This window comes from Ursus americanus, chromosome 13, assembly GCF_024610735.1.
Source record: "Ursus americanus isolate L20-20 chromosome 13, mUrsAme1.1.p, whole genome shotgun sequence".
Taxonomy (NCBI): domain Eukaryota; kingdom Metazoa; phylum Chordata; class Mammalia; order Carnivora; family Ursidae; genus Ursus; species Ursus americanus.
This window is the reverse complement of record NC_142139.1, coordinates 61,545,429-61,566,051: the sequence shown is the minus strand read 5'-3', so window position 1 is coordinate 61,566,051 and position 20,623 is coordinate 61,545,429. Positions and strand designations below refer to the sequence as shown.

At 52.6% G+C, this 20,623-nt stretch overlaps 1 protein-coding gene and 1 long non-coding RNA gene across 5 annotated transcripts in view; both read left to right on the top strand.

Annotated features, from left to right (window-relative positions):
* GATA4 (GATA binding protein 4) overlaps positions 1 to 20,623 on the top strand; it is a 79,534-nt gene that overhangs the window by 13,893 nt on the left and 45,018 nt on the right. For 2 of the 4 annotated variants that reach the window (XM_045799377.2, XM_045799376.2), the window contains exons 1-2: positions 13,134 to 13,238; positions 16,988 to 18,093. In XM_045799377.2, coding sequence (XP_045655333.2) covers positions 17,478 to 18,093 — 616 coding nt within the window. In that variant the 5' untranslated portion in view covers positions 13,134 to 13,238; positions 16,988 to 17,477. Of the gene's footprint in view, positions 1 to 12,287; positions 12,407 to 13,133; positions 13,239 to 16,987; positions 18,094 to 20,623 lie in introns of those variants that run through there. The other 2 variants (XM_087866593.1, XM_087866592.1) reach the window with 2 other exon arrangements.
* Positions 2,783 to 5,802, top strand: LOC148109106 (uncharacterized). Its single transcript, XR_015726439.1, has 3 exons — positions 2,783 to 2,891; positions 5,028 to 5,117; positions 5,602 to 5,802. It is a non-coding gene; the product is annotated as an uncharacterized LOC148109106 (long non-coding RNA).

Below are 20,623 nucleotides of genomic sequence, written 5' to 3'. Positions count from 1 at the left end.
CCCTCACAGTACCAGTGCCTTGTTCCTATTGGCAGTGTTTGGGTTCTGAAGGCAAACTACTCTCCTGTGCATCTTGGCTCTGTTACTTAGCAAGCTGGGTGAGCTTTGTGCCTTAGTTTCTTCATCCATAAAATGGGGGAAATAGAGTGATTGTGAGGATAAATGAGCTAATCAATCCATGCAACAGACTTGGCACCATGCCTGGCATATAGTAAGTGCCCAGTATTAGCTGTTACTCAATAAATGTTTGCCTAGTAAATGGATTGAAGTTTTCATCTGCAGTCCAAGCCTTTTATCATAAACACTCAGAAGGGCCTCATATTTTGGGTTCCTCGCTCAACACACTCATTATCTGTGGCTAAGATTAGGCTCAGACTTAGAGGTCTGGCATACCCACCCTTCAAATGTGCAGGATCAGAGAATGAGCCTCTTGGTATCAATTCTTGGAGGGGCACAGAATGGTATGATTTGGTGATATCGACTTCAGGAGGCCCCCTACATTACAAATATTGGTGTAGGAAGGGGTCCAGTCTCTTCATCTTACAGACAGGAAATTGAAGCTTGGACAAGTTAAGTGATTTGCCTACAGTCCTGTCACTCACTGGGAGGCAGTTGTCACATTAGAACCCAAGACTCTGGACTCCCAGATCAATGAGTTTCCACCACCTGGGGCCTAGACCCTGACCTTCCTGGCCTAAGCTGCATTCTCCAAAGAGTTTCTTGGGCTACACCAATCTCCACTCTCTCTACTGTGCCCCAGAGAAAAGACTACCTGTTTTCCAGTTCTTAGGTCACACCTAATGCAGAATTTGGGCCCTTTACCTGTCAGGCTAGCCCCTGCCTCAAAGTGGGGAAGACAACAGCTTGTGCCCCTTAGCTCTTGGGGTTAAGTTGTCTCCAGTGTTGGCTAACTCCTTTAATTCTCATTAACTGAAGGTGCTTTTCAGGTATTACGTCCACGATCCTCACATTCGTGTCACCAAGGGAAAGTGGCCTTGGGTGCTCTCACTAGAAAGGCAGGGGAGCTAAAGCAACCTGCCCCTCTTCTGCAGCCTGTCAGACGCTCACCTAATAGCCGGGCAGCCTTTCTTATTCTGAAAGGGCCCTGGGAAGGAAAGGAGGCAAAGCAAGATGGAAGAAGGAGGAACTGGGAGAAATTGAGCCGGGAGGCGTGAGAATGAACTAAGCTCGATCATACCGCAAGGAGGGCAAGTGAAGTGCCTTTGCTATTATAAAAAGAATACTTGCTCAATTAGAAAGTAAGTGTACAAACATGGGGGGGGGATGCCACGTGGGAACATTACCGTCTTTACATGGAGATGTACCTACTTTTTTTTAATCTCCCTATCTTCTTATCTATCACTATATGAATATCTAATGAACTCAAATGGCATGTTCGCCAGCGTCCTGACTTTTCTCCTCTCACGCGCGGCGTGACCGCCTTGAAACTGACCGCTCGCCTCCTAAACTGTGTTGCCTCTGAGACTTGTGGCGGCGGTCCCGCCTCGCTGGGCGCGGCCCCTTCACTTGGGAGAGGCACTCCTCTCCCGGGGGCCGCGCCGGCGGTCGCCGCAGCCTCGGACGCCAGCACCGGCCTCGCCGCCCGGGTAAGAGCGAAGGTCCCGGTGCGGGCCGAGCGGGAGAGGGGGCCCTGCCGGGGAGGTGCCGGCGCCGGGATGAGGCTGCAGCCGCGGCCCCGAGGGAAGGCGCGCGGGCGAGCGGGGGGCGGGAAGCGAGGCGGCCCCGCTGAGGAAGCGGGCCCCGCGCACGGGGGCGCCAGGCTCGGGAGGCGCTTCCGCACCCGCCACCCCCTCGGCGGAGCCGGGCCGGGGCGCGCCGGAGGGGCGGGCGCGGCCGGCCGGGGGCTGACCCCGAGCGCCGCCGAGTCTGCGGCCGCCGGCCGCCCCGCGCTCGCCTCCTGCCGCCTCGGGTTACGCGGCGGCCGTCAGCGCGCACCTCATCAATAAGGCCTGACAGGCCGCCGGCTCCGCTGCCATCCATCACGCCGGCCGGCCCGGCGCGGCCTGCGCGGGCGGAGGCGCAGGGCACCCCGCGCGGGAGGCGGGCGCGCGGGCCCCAGGAGCTGGCGAACCCCTCGGAAGAGCGAGACCCGGGAGAGGCCCGCGTTCACCAGGGGGCCGGCGCGACTCTGTCTAAGCCCTAAACAGACCCGCGTGGCTCGGAGGAAGCATTTTTCTGTCAATCAACAAATATTTGACTTTATTCCACCCCTTAATCCTAGTGTCTTTTAAGGATGTGTTCATTTGTTTTTAAAGAGCTGCAAGGGAGCTTAGAAATGATCTAGCATAACTTGTACATTTCACAGATGAGGAAACTGAGAGCCAGATGGCAAGGGTGGGGAGGGGGGCTGGGCATGCCTGAAGTCACCCTAGAACCCACATCTCCGGACCCCGACTCCGACTCCCAGTCCATGCGCGGGTCACATTGGCACTCTGCAGGAGCCGTGACCGAGATGCGTGTTTGGCATCAAATGTACGAAATGGGTGAAGTTGTGCATCTTCGAAGTTTTGGGTGTGCTTGTCAGGGTATGAACTGTGCAGGGTCCGCACAATTCCTACTCCCAAGCCAGGCCTCCCGCGTCCCTCGGTCTGGAAAGAGAATAGTTAATAAGGCAAAAGTATGGGCGGTGGGAGACACCTACACAGACAAATAATACAGTTCCTTGAATTCATTCATTTCCTCCTCCCATCTACTCTCTCCCCACACCCACTAGGAATTTACATGGTTTCTCTTCATACACTTATCTGTTCCAGAACTTTCTCCCTTTGCCTGTTTGCTGGACCTATTTCTCACTGATGTGAACAGTTCGAATGTAGAGGCTTGTGTTCATCTTTACATCTCTCCAAAGTTTGCAGGGTGCCTGGCACATAGTAAGTATTCAATAAATGTTGGCTCTATGAATTGCAACATTTGTAAGAGAATTTAAATAACTCAGGTTCAGAAGACATCAGGCTGAAAGCACTATCAACTCATGGTGTCCAATTTCATTTCATAAGAGAAAGACTGTGGCCCACAATCCTGTCCTTGATTTACCCAAGGCCTCCCAGGGGGTAAGGTCAGATCCTTGGTGGTCCCCAGGGTTCCTTTCCTTGTTTCCCAGAATGTTGCCTGCCATCAGGCTCTTCTAGTTGTGATCCCTGCATCCACTTCACATCTTTCCTTTCCTTCCCACCTTTTGGTTCTTCCACTGATTAATTAGCAAGCTCTGTGAGGATGGGGATGAGAATAACAGGGAAATCGACAAAGCCAAACTGTTTGCTTTGTTTCTAACAGGAGACACAGTATTTTGTGGGGTTTTGTTCTGTTTTGTTTCTGATGGTGTTTTGTTAGTGTTGGTATTGTTGGTTTTTTAATTCAAGTGAAAAGGATAAGATTAAAGCCAACGACCAATGGATGTCTGTTAACCTTAACATTCATTTTCCCTCTATGACCACAGTGGTTTGATTGGAGTTAGAAACAATGATATCAACAACTCCGGCGAGGGTAGAAATCAACACACACACATTTATATTGAGCAGGAAAAGTAGCAGAGCCACCCTATGGCCCAGGCAATCAGTGGCTTTTGGGCTCCCCTGTGATGTCCACTGGACTATGATTTCTATAAAATACAGGTACAAAGTGTGGTTTTATCTGGCACAGGGCATACTTTCTTCCCATTATCATCCAACCCAATGGTTGTGCATCCCTGTGCACATCCTAACCTGCAGCTGAGTGTAATGACATGGATGCAAAAATTAGAGCCCAAACCACTTATTCTGCAGAACTGTTGTGAGGGTTGAGTAGAATCATGTATAGGAAGGCCATGTTGCAGCAAGTGCTTTTCCTTCAGTCCATTCAGAAATACAGTCCTACTGTCAGAGGTAAACTTTTTTTTTTTTTCAAGGCCACGCCTTGGCTTATTCTTGCCTCATGGGAACAGCTGGACAAAACCCAGTCTCCCTAGACAGACTGGGTTCTGGCCAGCTGGGTCTTTCGCTCTCCATCCTCCACCATCCCCCAGGGGGATGGTGGTGTTGCTGAAAGTGGCTTAACAGTTTCTGAGCTTCTGATACCCGGCTCCACAACTCTCCAGATGAGAGAACAGAATAACCCTCCCTCACAGGTCACCCTCCCTGCCGTCCATTGTGAAACAGGAATGCAGGTGTGGGACACGTGGGAAACAGGCCCTGGAGTTGTGTCCAGGATAGCTGCTGTAGCACTTCCTGCTGACCTCCAGGAAGGATGAGCAATAGGGAGGACCAACCTTGGAAACTGGATCCTTCTGAAAGAGATGCAAGGCGTTCTTTTGTATATAAATCACTCTTCTGAAGTATTTTAGGTGGGAGTTGAACATGTACCAGGGATGTGGAGTCTCGCTAAAGACTGGGGATGGGTGCACGCACAAGGGTGGGTGGGGAGTGGGGAGAGAGAGAGTATAAAGGCTGAACAATCTTATCCTACCCCAGCAATACTCGATTTTCCCCATGTTTTTTGAAAAACCTGATTTATTGAGATGAAATTTACTCACAGTAAATTCACCCTTTTTCGTGTACAGTTCTTTGAGTTTTGACAAGCACACAAATGATGTAACTACCACAACAATCAAAATGTAAAATAGTTCCAGCATTCCCCCAAATTGCCTCCTCCCCCTTTGTAGTCACCCCTCCCCCCACCCACTGCCCCTGGCAACAACCTCTGATCTGTTTTCTGTCCCTATGGTTTTACCTTCGTGGCAGTGTCGTATAAATGGATTCCCTATTTCGTCTTTTGAGTCTGGCTCTTGTGCAGCCCTAGCATGTTGGAGATTCAGGCATGTTGCTGTGCGCGTTGGCATTTCATTCCCTTTCATTCCTGAGTAGTATTCTATTGTATGGATGTACATCCTTTTATCTATTCCCCAGCTGGGGATCATTTGTATGGCTTCAAGTTTGGGTCAGTTATGTATACAACTATAGGTTTTGGAGATACCAGCAATCCTCTTTTATAGATTAAAACATAACTTACATTTAACTTTTCTTATCCTGAAGCATACTGCAAAGAATACATCTGCTGACCAGTCACATTCAAAGAGTTTGGGGTGAAGATGTCAGAGTCCCTGACAATAGCGGGGTATGGAGGTATGTGGTGGGGCGGGGGAGGAGGGGGAGAGAAAAAAAGAAATGAATGAATGAATCTGGGGAAGAATGACTGTGTGCTAGCTACTGAACCAGGAGGGGTGGAGAGAAAGAGGGGGGGATGAGAGGAGAATTTAGAGCTTTTGAGGCGGAGTAAAGACACTTTCTCACATAGTGATTGAGAAATTGATCACTTTTGACTGATGAGGCTGTGTCTTACATTAATCTGCTCACAGCTTTCCAAGCAGAGTGTGGGCTTCTCCGGAGACTTCTGGAGGGTGGGTGGGAGATTCTTCCCCTCACTAGGGAAAGGCTCCAGCTCCGGAGGCAAGGAGGTAATGAGATGGGGGGAGGGAGGATGGGAGAAGGTTAGCAGAGACTCCTGAGGTTAGCTCTGCACCTCCATGAGTGAAAAGCTCCCCTTTATCTAGGTGCTGATTATTCATTCCATTTCGCTCAGACCTTGGCTTCTTGCTTTGTCTCCCAGGACTTCCTTGCCCTGTGGCAATTTGCTGTTTATTAGCACCTCTGCTGAAGAGGGCCTGGGCTTGTGGAAGAAAGCAAACTTTAAAGGTAGAGCACCGCTGTCTTTCAATCAAACACACAGATACCCCGCTGAATGTGCGGGAAAGTTGAAACTGGTGGAAAAGAAATGGAATGAATGCCCGGGATCTTTCGTTCTCCGTATTCTCTCAGGTCAGAGTTTAGTACATACTCTTGGAGAGAAATATGTCGGTCTAGTTATTGCAAGCTCCATGCCTCCCCTTTCCTCCTGCTGTGGTAAGAAAGCAATTATTCCCTAACCATAAATACCTCCAAGCCCGGATGGGTGATAGAAGAATGAACAGACCACTTTCTGTGGGCACCTGCTACAACCGTGGGGTGGTGGCGTGTGAAGCGACGCTTGGTCCATTACAGGGAAGCCCAGGCCGGTGTGGAGTGAGTCCTCACAAGCGTGAAGGACCTCAAGGCCTCCAGTCGCCAGCACCCCCTGCCGCCCCCGGCCCCTCCCCTTACCCCCCCCCCCCGCTGTTTTCGCACTTGGGCTTCTGCTTCCTTGACACTTTCCTGTCTCTCGCTCTGCCGCGCCAGGTCGCGGCGCCTGCCTGGGCGTCTTCTCCAACTCCGGGTCACCTCGGGCTCCGTGGCCAGGGGAAGGGTGCCGGGGCTGGCGGAGGAGGGGGCAGCCTGGGCGGAAACGCGCCGGAGCTGGCGATGGGAACATCATGTCTCTGGTGGCCCCACAAGTCCCCCGATATGTGTGTCAGGGTCTGAGGACTGGCAGCGCTCCAGCTGCTGGTGTCCTCATCACCACCACTGCCCACCCCGGGAGCTGGGCGGAGTGGGGGTGAGGGAGCCCTCAACTCCGGACTGACCTCGTCCCTATCTGTTCCCCCACTCCTCCAATCGAGCCCTGGCGCTTTCCTTCCCTTTTCTCTTGCTGGCTTTCTCCTCTCCCTGGGGGTCTCGATCTCTAGTTCTGTTGCCACGTCTAACTCCTATCTCTCCTTCTTTCTCTGAGTTTGTGTTTTTCTCTCCTGTCTTCCCCCTCTCTCTTTTCTCTGGTCTCCGTCTCTGATTTCTCTCTCTGGACGTCCTATTCCCTGCCCTGTTTTCCCCATAACACTTCACCATTTAACACTTTATAGATTTGACTTTTTTATTGTCTGTCTTCCTCTTACAGAATGTAATCTCCTGGAGACAGAATTTTCTCTATTTTATTCCATGCCCAAGCTGATCTCCTGGAAAGTTCAGGGGCACAGAGAAGGTGCTCAATAAACAGAGAATGAAGGAAGGAAGGAACGCATGAATGATCCCGTCCCTCTCCAGTTTTCTCAGGCCTGTCTCACTCTCTACTTGCTCCCTCGTTTTTTCTCTGTCGTCGTCTCCGCCTTCCTTCCTCTGTCTTACCCCACTTCCCCTCCTTTCTCTTGTTTCTGTCTTTCTCCATACCCCCTCTCCTTTGTTTTTTCTCGGTCCTAGCGTTTGTCTGGGTTCCTCCATCTTTTCAGGATTTATGGATCGGGCCCTCCGTGCCTCGGGAGACGCCGCACCTGGCGTCCCTTCTCTGTCATTGGTCTCTGTTCCGGGGAGCCCCAGGCCGCCCTTGCCAATCGCTGCCATCTGAGCGCCTGATCGAGTTGTCTAGCTCAACTCCACTTCCAAAATCCTGACTGCGCGCCCGCGCCCGGAAATCCCTTCTTCCTGCAGCCTCCAGAGTCCAGGGACTCCGGGGTTTCCTTAGGGGCAACCTATATTGGGCAGGAGATTTGTAGTCGGCCAGGGTGGGGCTGCGCTGCGCAGATAAATGCTCTCCAGTGACCCAAATCTTGGTGTCTTGCCTGGGCCTCCATGTCCTGGTGGTGACCCTGGGCACCTACTGTGTGCCAGGGGACACATTCCCTGAGGAGGGGAGTGTTCCCTTCTCCAACTCCCATCAGTCCTGAGAGATGCCGTTAGCAATCCCTTTTGTAATTTTAATCCTTCGACAAACATTTATTGAGTATCTACTAAGTGCCTGCCACAGTCGCTGTCCTGGATCTTACCTTCTCGGGTGTGTGTAGGGAGGGAACCAACCACAGATAAACGATTTATAACTTCAGGGAACATAAGGCCTATGAATAAAGCATTAACATTTTATGTATTCCAAGAACGTATATGGAGTTCGTGCTCTGGACCCAGCGCTGCCAGAGCAGCAACTTCTGTAAGTCCCTGACAGGGAAGGAGGAGGGAGGACCCCCAAGTGAACATGTTGAGGCCCGCGTCACCAAGAGAGATCCCCGAGGTGACAGTGTTTGTCCCCAAAGAGTAGGTACCCTCTGGACAGCTCAGAGAGTCTGCAGACCAGGAGCCGGTCTCCCCGCGGCTTGGACAGTAGGGGCAGGAAGCTCCGTTTGCAGCTGTTTTCTTAAGGCTCTTAGGTGAGGAGGGAAAGAGGGAGCCAGGCTGGGAAGGGGGACAGGGGCATGTGCGAGGGGGTCAGTATGGCCGCAGCAAGCTGAAGGTTTCCTGCTCGGCGCCCGCTGGCCCAGGCGTCAGGACTTGCGGGCGCCGCGGACGGGTTTCAGTTCTGTCCTCTGCTGTCCTGGGACTGAGGAGCGCCCTCCGCATTTACAAAGCCTCTGGCATCCTTCCCGAATTTAATGAAAATGTGGAACCTCCTTTTCGCTTTTCTTTCTCTTCTTCCGGGATCTTACATTATGAGACACGACCTGCCTTATTTTAAATTGATTATAATTTTTAAATGTCAGGCTTACTCAGTAAAGGAAATTTAGAGATATTTGAAAAACAAAAGGCAGGTTTTTAAAAGTGTTTCAGGAGCGCCTGGGTAGCTCAGTCGGTTAAGCATCTGACTCTTGATCTCAGCTCAGGTCTTGATCTCAGAGTCCTGAGTTCAAGCCCCACACTGGGCTCCATGCAAGGCATGGGACTTATTTGAAAGGAAAAATAGGAAAGTGTTCATTATCTCAGTATTAAATAGAGTGGAAAAAAGAACTAAGACTCAGGAATCTAGATCTGAGACCTATTGTCCAGTGCACTGGCTGTGCCACCTCAGAAAAGTGTCTCAATGTCTCTGGGTCTCTGAGTTCTTGTTTGTATGAGATGGTAACACCCTCTCTTCCTTCCTCTAGCTCCACAATGTTGTTGTTTCCTCCAGAAAAATGGAATTCGAGAGCGTTTGTAGATTTGGAAATGACTATAAAATATTAGGGGGTGTGCCAAAAACTCTGATCCTCAGGGCCAGAAGCACCAAGGAGGCTTTCAGGGAGGTCTGTGAGCAGGACCTTGGCATCATTTCGCAACAGTAAATAGTGTTTTTAAATTATTTTATTTTATTTTATTTTACTTTATTTTAATTTTTAGAGGGGGGAGGGGCAGAGGGAGAGGGAGAGGGAGAATCTTTAGCAGGCTCCACGCCCAGCCAGAGGCAGAAGAGGGACTCAATCTCAGGACCCTGAGATCATGACCTGAACCCAAATCGAGTCCCACGCTTAACCGACTGAGACACCCAGGCGCCCCATCGAATACTATTTTTAAAAACGAGACAGAATCAAAAAGCGTTACTGCCTTCTCTCCTCACATCTGCCCCCGGGAGGCTGATGATCACTTCCTGGGGTGCCGAGCTTATTGGGGTGGGAGGGGGAGGGGGTCTCTATGTCCCCGACACCCCCAAGCCCACCCCACAAAGAATTCTGGGTGTTCAAACGCCGGACACAGGGAGGGAAAGAAGGTCTACGTAGTCTAGCAGCTTACTTCATTCTCCAATTTTGCGTTAGCGGGGACTAGCCCGGCTCCGCAATTTGGTTCTCCCAGCTCCGCCCAAGGGGGGGTTACACAGGGTGCAGGGTGGGTCACGCGAGTGAGGACTAAGAGTCGCAGGGGAGGAAACGTGCGGGCCCGGTGGGGGAATTCGACGGCCGTGTGGGGACCGGATCCAGCCTACGTTCAGCGCGGGTCACTTTGCAGGTCTGTCATGAGCCCTTGCGCCCAAGTCTGCAGAGAAGTGTCAACATCTCGGAGGAATTCGTTACAAAGGACGAGGGGGGACTTCCTAGTCCCCTCTCTGGTTCTCTCTCTCTATGGGGGTCTCTTGTTCCGATTATAAGACTTTGGGAGCCCCGTGTTTTTTCAGGCGTTGTTGGTTTTTGTAAGGCGGCCGCGGAGGCTGATTTCCGCAGGGTGCCAAATGGCTTTACCAACCAAAATCTGAGATTCTGGCACCCGAGGTTGCACTGCGTTTAAAATAAGCTGGCTCGGGTCCCGCCAGGAAATCCCGTTACCCCTCGAGGGGAGACCCTGGCTGGTGTGACCGTGATTTTCACCGTCCACAGTTTATTAACTAGTTCAGGGAACTAGAGTTCAGATTCCTCTGTACGCCATGTCCGGTCTACAATTGCGTCTCTACTAGGGTATGGACCAGCTCAAGTCCCGGGGGCCTTAAGAGAGCAAGAAAATGCAATTTATTCTTGTGTCCTGGGCAGATTTTTTTAAAAGTGTGCAGTACATCTAAGTAATTCTTATTTGTCTAAAATCTCATTACTTGACTCTTCATTAGATCCAGGCCCTTAGTAAAAAGAGATCAAAGATTTTTACAGTATTAAAATTTCCCTGTCGACTATGGGAAAGAAAAGCGGAAAGAGGACGTGAGTGGGGTTGGGCCACCATCCCAGGCCAGCCCAGGGACATGTCCTTAAAAATAGCCAAGAATCCGAACCTCAAAGCACACCCCCACCCCCCTTCCCAGAGCCTCCTGAGTGAGAGAGAAGCCTGGGAACTTAGCGGCAGCCGATAAACCTCCTCCAGCCGGCGGGCCAGCGAGGCCTTGAAATGCTCCCTGCTCCTGGCAACAGCGCCGCGGACGCGGGGGCTCCCGCCTTGCCCTAGAGAGGGAGGGGGCCGACCTAAAGACGGAGGGAGGGAGCGAGGGAAAATCAAACACCCCGAAAGAACAGACCGCTCGCCAACCACCTTCTGGACCGTCCTTGAGCTAACCGCTTTGGGGAGAAAGTTGGGGCGCTGGGCCCAGAGAAAAGAGCCACAGGAAACAGACACAAATTTATCCCAGGCGCATTCCTAGAAGGAGCGAATTTCTCAAGGCTCCCAGGCCTCAGCCCACCTGAACTGCGCCAGAGGGGGCGTGGGTAAAAGAGCTCCGTCGGGTCCCTTGCCATAAGAGGAATCCCAGTGAATCCGGGGTTCCTAGCATGCGACCGCTTAGAAAAACCAGACTCTTCCATCTGGGGTCTCACAACGGCCGCGTAGAGCATGCAGGGCCTGCTCTGCACCCCCGCTCCCCCGCGGTACAGGGGAGGAGACTCAAGTTCCGGGAGGCCTGCTGTGGGGGCAGTGGGGAAGGGGGAGGCTCGCCCCAGGGTACCCAGCTAAAGCGAACCTCGGCACACAAGCTCTTGCGCCGCGGGCCAGCCCGCACTACTGGTAGAAGCCCGCCTGGGAGTGGTCTGTGTCCTTGGCTTTGGTGAGGACGCTTGGATGGCCGCTCCACCAGACGCTAAGCCCCAAGCCCTTGGCTTGTTGCTAAGAAAATCCACTGCCCACAGGCCGCAGGCTCAGCTCTGAGGGTCTCATGCGTAAGGCAGCTCTGAGACCTCGAGCTTCGCTGGAGCCACAAATTCCCCCACCGAAAACTGAGAGGCCAGAACGGCTTGCCGCTTGCCCAAGCCCACACGTTAACTCTCCAGAAAGCTCTTGTAGGCCAGTGGGGATGTCGTTTTAGACCGCGCTGGGGTCGCGTACCCTTCTCCGCCATTCGTCTGAAAGTGCGCCCGCCGAGTGTCTTCCCCGAACAGCTCCAGCCTCCGGGGTCCCCAGGACCCCCTCCCTCTTAAGTTTCCAGACAACTGGGAGCTGCCGAGCCAAATTCTGCAGAGGCGTTGGCGAGGAGTTGAGGGAAGCTGGAGCAGGGTCCCTAAACAGACCGTCCTAAGCTTCCGGGGCGCGAAGGGGCCTAGGCAAGCCGCTGCCTGGGGGTCGGGGTGCGGGCGGCGAGCGTGCATCCAGCCCCGGCGCAGACCTTCCGCGGCTCCGCGGGGCGCCTCAGTTTTCTCTCCTGCGCTCGAGCCCCTCTGAACCTCCGCACGTTTCGCTCAGGAAAGAGAACTCCCCGCGCAGCCGCTCTCGGTCCTTCCTCCGGGATTTTCCTGAGAATCCCCACGAGTTGGCCACGATCCCTTTGGGGGTTTCCTTCCAATCAGCCCCGCGTCCTAGTCTCGTCCTCTGCGCCCGTGTTGCCCTCGCTCAGGCCAGGAATCCACTGCCGATTACCAACAGCGGAAGCTGGCGTAACCCCTTACCCTTCCTTCGCAGCCGCACGGGTTTCGTGAAGGGTGGTATCCCGGCCCCCTCCCGACCCCTCCAATGTGGTATGAAAAACCTGCTCTAGAGAAACTCGGCTTTGGGGGGGGGGGTAAGGTTTAACCGAAAGCGTGAGAGCCACCGGCCGACTGTTATCTGGGGCTGAAGGCTGCGGTAATCGATGGGTTATTTTTACGCGGTAATAGGGCCCTGTGATTGCTCTATTAACCTTTAGACCTGTCTGAGGGACTCTCCGGCTCGCAGCCCCGCTGCGCTGGGGCCTCTAGGTTCTGACGCCGACTCCAGACTCAGGCCTGCCACCCTCCCCGCCCCCAATTCTAGGGAGGGGGGCTGAGCTGGCTGGAAGACCTCGCCGCTGAGAAACCCTGCTGGACTGCCAAACTCCTCAAGCCCCAGCCACGTTCCTTGGATTGGTGCAGCAGCGCCGCAGGCTGCAGGGAAAACGGAAAGATCTGAAGGTGGGAGGCCGTAGGAGATGGGAAGTGTCTCCAGGAAAGGGTGCACGTTTTGCATAAATACATAAAATCGAGGGCTGGATAGGCCCCTTGCGAACTCCCCAGGCTGCTGAGAAGGCTAAAGGGAAGCTTCCATCACTGCGCTCTGACTTGAGTGGGCCAGTCCAAGGTTTCGTGTCTTTTCCACTCGCAGTCCCGGGCTAGCAGGATCCCCACTACCCACTCCCTCCCGGGGACTCGCAGCCAACCGGGCTCTTCTGGTGACCCTGTGCTCCACAGCCGATCAGGGGTCTCGTCCAAGAGGTCACCTTTCCTTCTATCAGCCCCGCCCCTTGCCCCGCGAGTCCTGGGCTAGGGCAGGACCCAGACCACCGGGCGGCCGGGGTGGGGGATGGGGCGGGGGACGGGGTGGAGGGAGGAGGTAGGAGAAGGGAGCTCCTGAATAAAGCTGACCCTGGGCAAAACTGCAAACCGAATCGACCTCAGGCACGGCAGCGGGTGAAGCCCCGCGCCCCGGCAGTGGCACTTTGGCATTTTCCGAGATCCGTGCGCCTGGACTTTGCCTGCTGGGGAGTTTTTTGCACAGCCCCGCAGCCCGGCGCGGAGCGGAGGTGCAGCCTCTGCGTCGCACCCCCGCCCCCCGCCCTTGCACGTGACTCCCACAGGCCAGTCAGCGCCCGGGAACGCGAGCGCAGGGGCGAGGGGACCCGCGCTGGGAGCTGGGGGAAGCGGAGGAGGCCGGCACAGTGGCCGCAAGAGGCACCGCCGCTGCTGTAGCTCCCAGGGCGCCCAGGGGAGCGCGCGCTGGCCCTCCAGGAAGCTCAAGTCCCGGCAGGTACGGCTCTTTCTTCCTCGCCATGCTCTTTCCCGTCGTCAGCGAAATTCAGAGCTCCTCTGCGCTGTTTGCCTGGGAGTAGAGAGGTAACTGGTGGATGGAAAGGAGACGTTGGTTCCTCCTTCCGCCCCCAAATTGTTCAAAGACTGCTCAACTTTGGACATTGGCTTAGTAGCGTCTTTAAATCAAAGTAAGATTTGGGGGGAAAGCGAAGGGGGATATTCGAAGTGCTTTTGGATTTTTTTTTTTGGTGTAAACTTGAATGTTTTAAATCCCCGCCTCCTCGTATATATTCTCCAGCCCTTGTTTCTGCACTTCCCAGGCCAGGGCTGGATGGGGATGATGGCTGTGCGAAATCACACTGACGAACTGACCCGGGACAGGCCGCGCGGAGGGGCTCACACGGAGGAGTGTCGCCCGTCGGTGACTGCGGGGACTCAGACTGGCGGTGGGAGGCAGTGCGACTGGGCCTCGGGCCCCGGGGAGGCGCTTCCAAGCCGGGGACGGCTAGTGAGCGCCCAGACTTGTTAATGCCCTTCTGGCCAGTCTCTTAGCCTTCCTGACTGGGGTCCAGGGAGTCAAACACCACCCACGAAGCTAACAACCCCACCCACTCACACTGCTCCTGGGCGAAAGTAGCTGGGGGCCGGAACCCGGGAGGAAAGCAGTGAAGTCACTCCGCCAGCCACGGGTAGCTGCCCGGATTCATAGTATTCTGTCGCATGGCTTTGGGCTGGGGGCGAAGGGGTCCCTCAGGGGAGAGGAGGATGCCTGGGTGGTGAACTGCCACCAGGTTGAGGGGACGAAGAGGCCTTTCTGTTGGGAAACAGGGTGGAGAGGGACCCAGGGCTGGTAGGATTTGGGGCAGCACGATGGCTCTTCGGGGAAGGTTGGGGAAGCGCCGCAGGGAAGTATTTCCTGTGTTCCTCCGAAAAGGAATGGACAGCCAAGAGCAGGTTTCAGGCTTTTAAAGAAAGGTTTCATTGGGATGACCCCCCACACTTCTGAGTCTCCACATTCCCCTGCAGCGGCCAGCTTTATTATTGCTGGCCAGTGTGTGCGTTCGTGGGTGACAGTTTTCTGCGCAGCAGGCCGAGAACCGAGACGCGAGCTGAGCCGAAAGAGCAGAGTGACTTGTAAATAGACGCGGACATTAGGGCAAGCTTTGGATCCTCCCGCAATGAGAAATAGATCGGAAAGAGGCTGTGAGCTAAATCACGAAGAAGGCATTTCCTGGTTGGTCTGTGAATTTGAGGTGAACTAGAATGAGTGATCAGAAGGAGAGGAAAAACTGGGGGGCAGGCATGAGCCCCCATGGCGAGGCCCAACGTGCCATTCTCAGTTGCTCGATCTGCTACCTCCGCGGATGTCTGAACCAAGGCTTAATAATAGAAACAAGCAGAATGATTTCTTGTCTTTCCAGAAAGGTATGGAGGGGTATTTTCTCCACCTTCTATTGTTCAGTAATCCAACGCTCAGGCAATGGACCAGCCATTTAAAAAGGCAGAGCGTGTAATAAAGACAAATGTTAGATTTATGGCGTTTTTAGCATTTGCATTTTAAAGCTTGTAAATTAGCGTCTGTATTTATATTTGGAAGTTAGCTTACAAAATTATAAATCTTCCTTTCCTGCAGTTAGGTGAGAAAAAAGTATGACGTTATGTTTTAGAACTGCAGAAGCTGAGTATTAGAGAAAAATACAATGAAATAGGTCAACTATTTGCCGTAAAAATTAAATATTGAATATTTTATCATGGGAAGCCTACATATTTACTTACTGAAGCCCAGAGATTCCTATGAGGTACTAATTTTTTGCCTTCATTTTCAAAGAGGGAAGTTGGTGATCTCAGATCAATTTTTTTTTTTAGCATTTAATTTTTAAGTAATCACTACACCCAACTATGGGGCTTAAACTCACAACCAGGAGATCAAGAGTCACATGCTCTGCGGACTAAGCCAGCTAGGTACCCTTCAGATAAAATTTTTTTGTATCCACTCTCTAGCCAAACTTCTTGCTGGAAGAAAATGGCCAACAAACCAGTAATTTCTTGTATAGTTTCGAAAGCAAATAATAAACCATCTAGGAATTAACATGTGACTATAGAACACAGTGCTGTTAACTCCATTATCATTAGTGATGTTGCAGAAATGGTTAAAAGCATTATATACTGTGTTCCATTTTCAGAATTTGTTACAATAATTAAGATGCCCATTTGTTATAGTATGATTATATCTGAGGCACTGTCTTATGGCACACTAGAAATCTGTAATAATAATGACCAACAATTATATAGAACTTTGTGACTGTTACAAGTTTTATAAAACCCTGTTATAAGTGCTTTGTATATATTAATTTATAATCCTCACAGTCCTCACAGGGACTCCACAAGACAGATACCTTTAACATTTGCATTTTTGCAAATGAGGAAAATGAGGCACAGAGGTTAAGTAATGTGTCTAAAGTCATTCATTAAGTGACAGAGCCTGGATTTAGTATAATAAATGTCAGTTAATATCTTTGTAATTCTACTATTGCAATGAAAAAGAAACCACTGTTAATAGTGGCTGCCTCATCTTAAAGGAGAAAAGTGGGAGTGTAGTGGTCAGCCTCAAACCCTGGAGGCTCACAGATTCTGTCTTCCTACCCCCCTATAATTGTATTTTGATCTTTGACAAGTTTCAAAACTTTCAGATGCTTCAGTTCTGTCTTTTGTAAATTGAGGAGACACACATCCTTAGTGGGCCTGTGACAAAAAGGACCTGGAACGGGGCAGGTGCTTCAGAAGGTAGAGCTCTTGTTTTACCAGAAAAATTGCCTGAGAAAATACAAACACAGGATACAAGGATACAGCCAAGTCCTATGAGCTGTTCTTCCCCTTTAAGCAAGGTCATTGGTGTTCTGATTCCCTACATGGGTGGACCAGGGATTCTTCATGGAAAAACCCATTCAGTGAATCTGAATGGCCCAGTGAGTAGTCCTGTAAAGTGAACTTGGACATCCCTTTCACTTTTCTGGTTTTGATACCTAGTCTGCAAAATGGCTAAAATATAATTATTTGCAGGAAACAAATACCTCATCTGATTTGACTTCCACATGGTAAGTGTGTGGATGGATAAGAGATTTCACAATCCTTTTCACAGAGATTTAGCAGGCACTGTGCTCATGTGTAAACATTTAGACTCTACCTCTAGTTAAAAAAAAAATTACAAACAAAAATTTCTTAGGTTGCTGGTTTTTATAAAGTTTGCCTCTGTCTTTCACGGGCAATCTAAAGTTTTTCACGACGAGGGACACTTGGGGTTAGGCAGGACAGAGATGAACGATATTTCTTGGGTCCCAGGCACTGCGCCGGAGACGCGAAACCCTTGAACTTAGAAAATACTGTGACAGGAATATGCTTGAAAGATAAGGTAAAATTAAAGTCCTTCCTGACAAGCAATACAAAAAAAAAAAAAAAAAAAAAAGCCCTAGGTCACAACCAATGATTACATGTCCAATAACCGCGAAGTCCCATGTCCCTAAAGCTGCCCTCCCTAAAATTCCTTGGAGCAGCCAGACCCCCCCCCTTCCCCCGGCCCCCCAAGCCTCTGCAAAACAAAGACCGCAACTTCCTTCGGAACCGCAAGGCTTCCAAGCTGAGAGTGACGATTTCTCGGGTTAGCAGTACGAGCGAAACAACCTCAAGCATAGGGAGATTGTGCTCGGACGGTTCCTGATGAACTTCCCCTTTTTGTCGTTCCTCTTTTAGGACCGCGACTACAGCAAGGAGGATAGGAGCCAGCCCGGCCGTCCGCATTAGAACCAGCCTACCGCACCCAGCGCCGGAGTCCGCTGGTGTCCTGAAGACGGCGCGCAGCGACGGCCGCCGGCGTGACCCGAAGGCCCGTGCCCCGCACAGGCGCCCAGGCTCTACCCCGCATCTTCTGCCACTCGTAGGCGCTCGGGACCTCTGGGCCGTGGTGTAGATTCAGCCCCTCCTCCAGCACCTCCAGGAAGAACCAAAAATTCAATTTGGGATTTTCCTATAAACAAGAGCCTAGAGTCTTTCTTACTCGATGCTGGATTTAATACGTATATATTTTTGAGATTTGTTTTTCTTTACTTTTGATTTTTGATCTTCGTTTATGTGACAGGCTCTCACCTGTACATTATTATTTTTTCCATTACTGTTTTCTCTCCCTGCATTGCGCCTTGACTCGCAAGTGAGAGCGGACTCAAGCTGAGAGCTCGCGGGGGCGATGTACCAGAGCTTGGCCATGGCGGCCAACCACGGCCCCCCTCCCGGGGCCTACGAAGCGGGCGGCCCTGGCGCCTTCATGCACAGCGCGGGCGCTGCGTCCTCGCCAGTCTACGTGCCCACGCCGCGGGTGCCCTCCTCTGTGCTGGGCCTGTCTTATCTCCAGGGCGGAGGCGGGGGCGCTGCGGCCGGAGCCGCCTCTGGCGGCAGCTCCGGTGGGGCCCCGTCGGGTGCCGGGCCCGGAACCCAGCAGGGCAGCCCGGGCTGGAGCCAGGCGGGAGCCGAGGGAGCCGCCTACACCCCCCCGCCTGTGTCGCCGCGCTTCTCCTTCCCGGGAACCACTGGGTCCCTGGCCGCCGCCGCCGCCGCCGCCGCGGCCCGAGAAGCCGCGGCCTATAGCAGCGGTGGCGGAGCGGCGGGTGCGGGCCTGGCTGGCCGCGAGCAGTACGGGCGTGCGGGCTTCGCGGGCTCCTACTCCAGCCCCTATCCCGCCTACATGGCCGACGTGGGTGCGTCCTGGGCCGCGGCCGCCGCCGCCTCCGCCGGCCCCTTCGACAGCCCGGTCCTGCACAGCCTGCCCGGCAGGGCCAACCCCGCTGCCCGACACCCCAATCTCGGTGAGTACTGAGCTCAAGCACCCGGGCCGGCTGTGGACCGGAACAGGCTGTCCTGAGCACCGTTGGGGGCATTTAATTTTTCACAAGTGTGTGTGTAGGGTGGCGGGCGGTAGGGATGAGGCAGGATCCGTGAGTTTCCAAGAAAAGCAAACTGGAAGACAGAAGCTGGCGGCGCCGAACGATGGCGGTGGTGAAGGTCACAGCCCCAAAGAATCCAGATTCTGTTAAGTGAGGGCGAGCCTGCTTTTTAGTTTTTCTGAAAAAGAGAGGACTGCAGGGTGGCAGGGGCTGAGTGTGTCCCCATGAAGCCCCAGACGTCGGGTATGTCTGAGCCCGCCATACCCATCTGTAGGTGACTGTGGGAGGCCGACGGGCTCACGGGAGAGCTGGGAGGAGCAGCCCGGCGAGCCCTTGGTGGACAGCCTTAGCGATCGCGGGGTTTCTGCTCCCATTTCCTCTCGGCCCTCCCTCGGAGTCCTCAGCAGGGAACTAATTACATTGGCTAGGGCCCAAGATCTTCTGGGCCATTTGGCGGCCCAGTTGGAGGATCCTTCGGAGTGGCAGATAATTCCTCTGTCGGGATTTCACACCTGGGACAAAGGAGGGACTGGAGCAGTGGAGATGGGTTGAACTGGGGCTGGCACCTTGTGGGTGCCTCGGGGCCAGAGCGTGTTGCGCACTGCGCGGGTTTGCGGCGGCACAAATGGCGGGGTGGATTGAAAGCTCATGCCTGGTCAGCGTCCAGGGACACCGGCAGCCCAGAGGGGCTTCTCTATAATACCTGACTTCAATGGAGACTTTGCAGCAGCTTCCATAAGTTGAGTGGCCTCTTGTCTGGAGGGCTGAGGTTAGAAACAACAATCGTAATGGGCACAATTTAATATTTCCTGTGAATGTCAGACCTGGGAACAATGGCAAAGGTGTGCTCCCTTGCTCCGATTTACAGATGAACAAAATGAATTCTGAGAAAGGGTCTGGTTGCTTTGGGCTGGCAAAGTAAGGGAAGTGCAACCACTAGTTCAAAATGCAAACGACTGTGGCCTTGTGGAATTTCAGGAAGGGACAGGATCGGGTTTGGTTGGAGATGGCTTTTGCGGGGGAGGGGAAGGCCAGACCTGAGAAACAAAGTTAACATTTATTGACTACCTACTAAGTGCTAAATCCTTCCACATTTGTTCTCGCTTTGAAGAGTAAAGCCTGTCCCTCCCAGGTTTCCAGTCTTAGGCTGGCTCTGAGAAGGGTCCCAGCTTTGAAGAGCTTTTAAATTATCCTCTGACCCTGGGTGGCCAGGGAAGGTCCCCAGGGGGGTCCAGCCAAATACACATCCCAGGTAAACTGATTAACCATGGAAGTGGCGCCGGGGCTGGGTCTGTGGCTCCACGTTTTCCCCTCCCCTTCTCAGGGGAGCCAGACGGCACCCCCCAGGGGAGGACGGGCAACTGGCTCCTGAGCCTTTCGGAGGGCCCCAGCCAGATAGCTCTCTTGAAGCATCTCCATACAATGGCAGCTGGGGGTGGGTGTGTTGAGTGGGGGTGGGGGGGGAGGTGCTTTGGCTCTGCATTCTCAGAACTCTCCGTTGTCTCTAGAACTCTCTTTCTGGAACTTATGTTTTAAAATAGGGAGAAATGGTCCCCACAGTTCCACTTCTTTTAACTTGTGGTAGGAGTGGAAAGGTTGCTTCCTCACCCATATAACCTGGAATGAGAATTTGGTGTTTGGTTAGGGAAGAAAAAGTTCAAGGTCCAAAAATGGAGGATATGCTTTTCTGGTCAAGAGAGTTAACAACCACAAGAGTGTAAAAGAGAAGAAGAAAAAAAAAAGATACTGTGTGAGTGCACACAGTATTTAAATTCTAAAATGTAACCCATACCACTTAGGAGGGTGCTGAAGTAAGTAATGTTTCCCAGATTTCAGGGTCAACCAATGACAAGCTGACCTCCAAGGATCACCTCCTTGCTGAGAAGTGTGGTCTGTCTTCCCAAGACTCTGCTCTGTTCCACTAGCTCAGGAAGTCCCACCTGAAGCAGCCCTGGGGTCTGGCCTAGCAGCTGGATCATCTCCTCTATACATAGCCAAGGGTGTTAAATGGTCTTCATGAAAACTTCCACGTTATCTTTGTGAGAGAGCGTGAGGCATGTGGAACTTGCTGGCAATCACATCTTCGGCGTGTTTTGTAGGTGGCACTTACATAAAAGCAAGTTAATTTAAAATCAGTGCATGTAAATAAATATTTTTTTTATCTGTTCCTCCTATCACATGGACCCTCCTGTAAATGCCTGCCAGCTTTATCGAGGACCAACACTGGCATATTAGCTGATGCTGAGTGATAGAAGCATGGTGTAAGTGGTTACCGATTCCATGATATGTATGGAGAGCCTGCTTTTTGGAGTTGCCACTGGCCCCTCAGATGGCAAGACAGTGTGGTAGGATGACAGGCAAACTTTCATTTGATTCCAGGTACCCCTGTGATCTTGGGCAGGTTACTTACCTCTCAGTCTCCCCTCCTTTTCCGTAAAATGGGATAATCCTA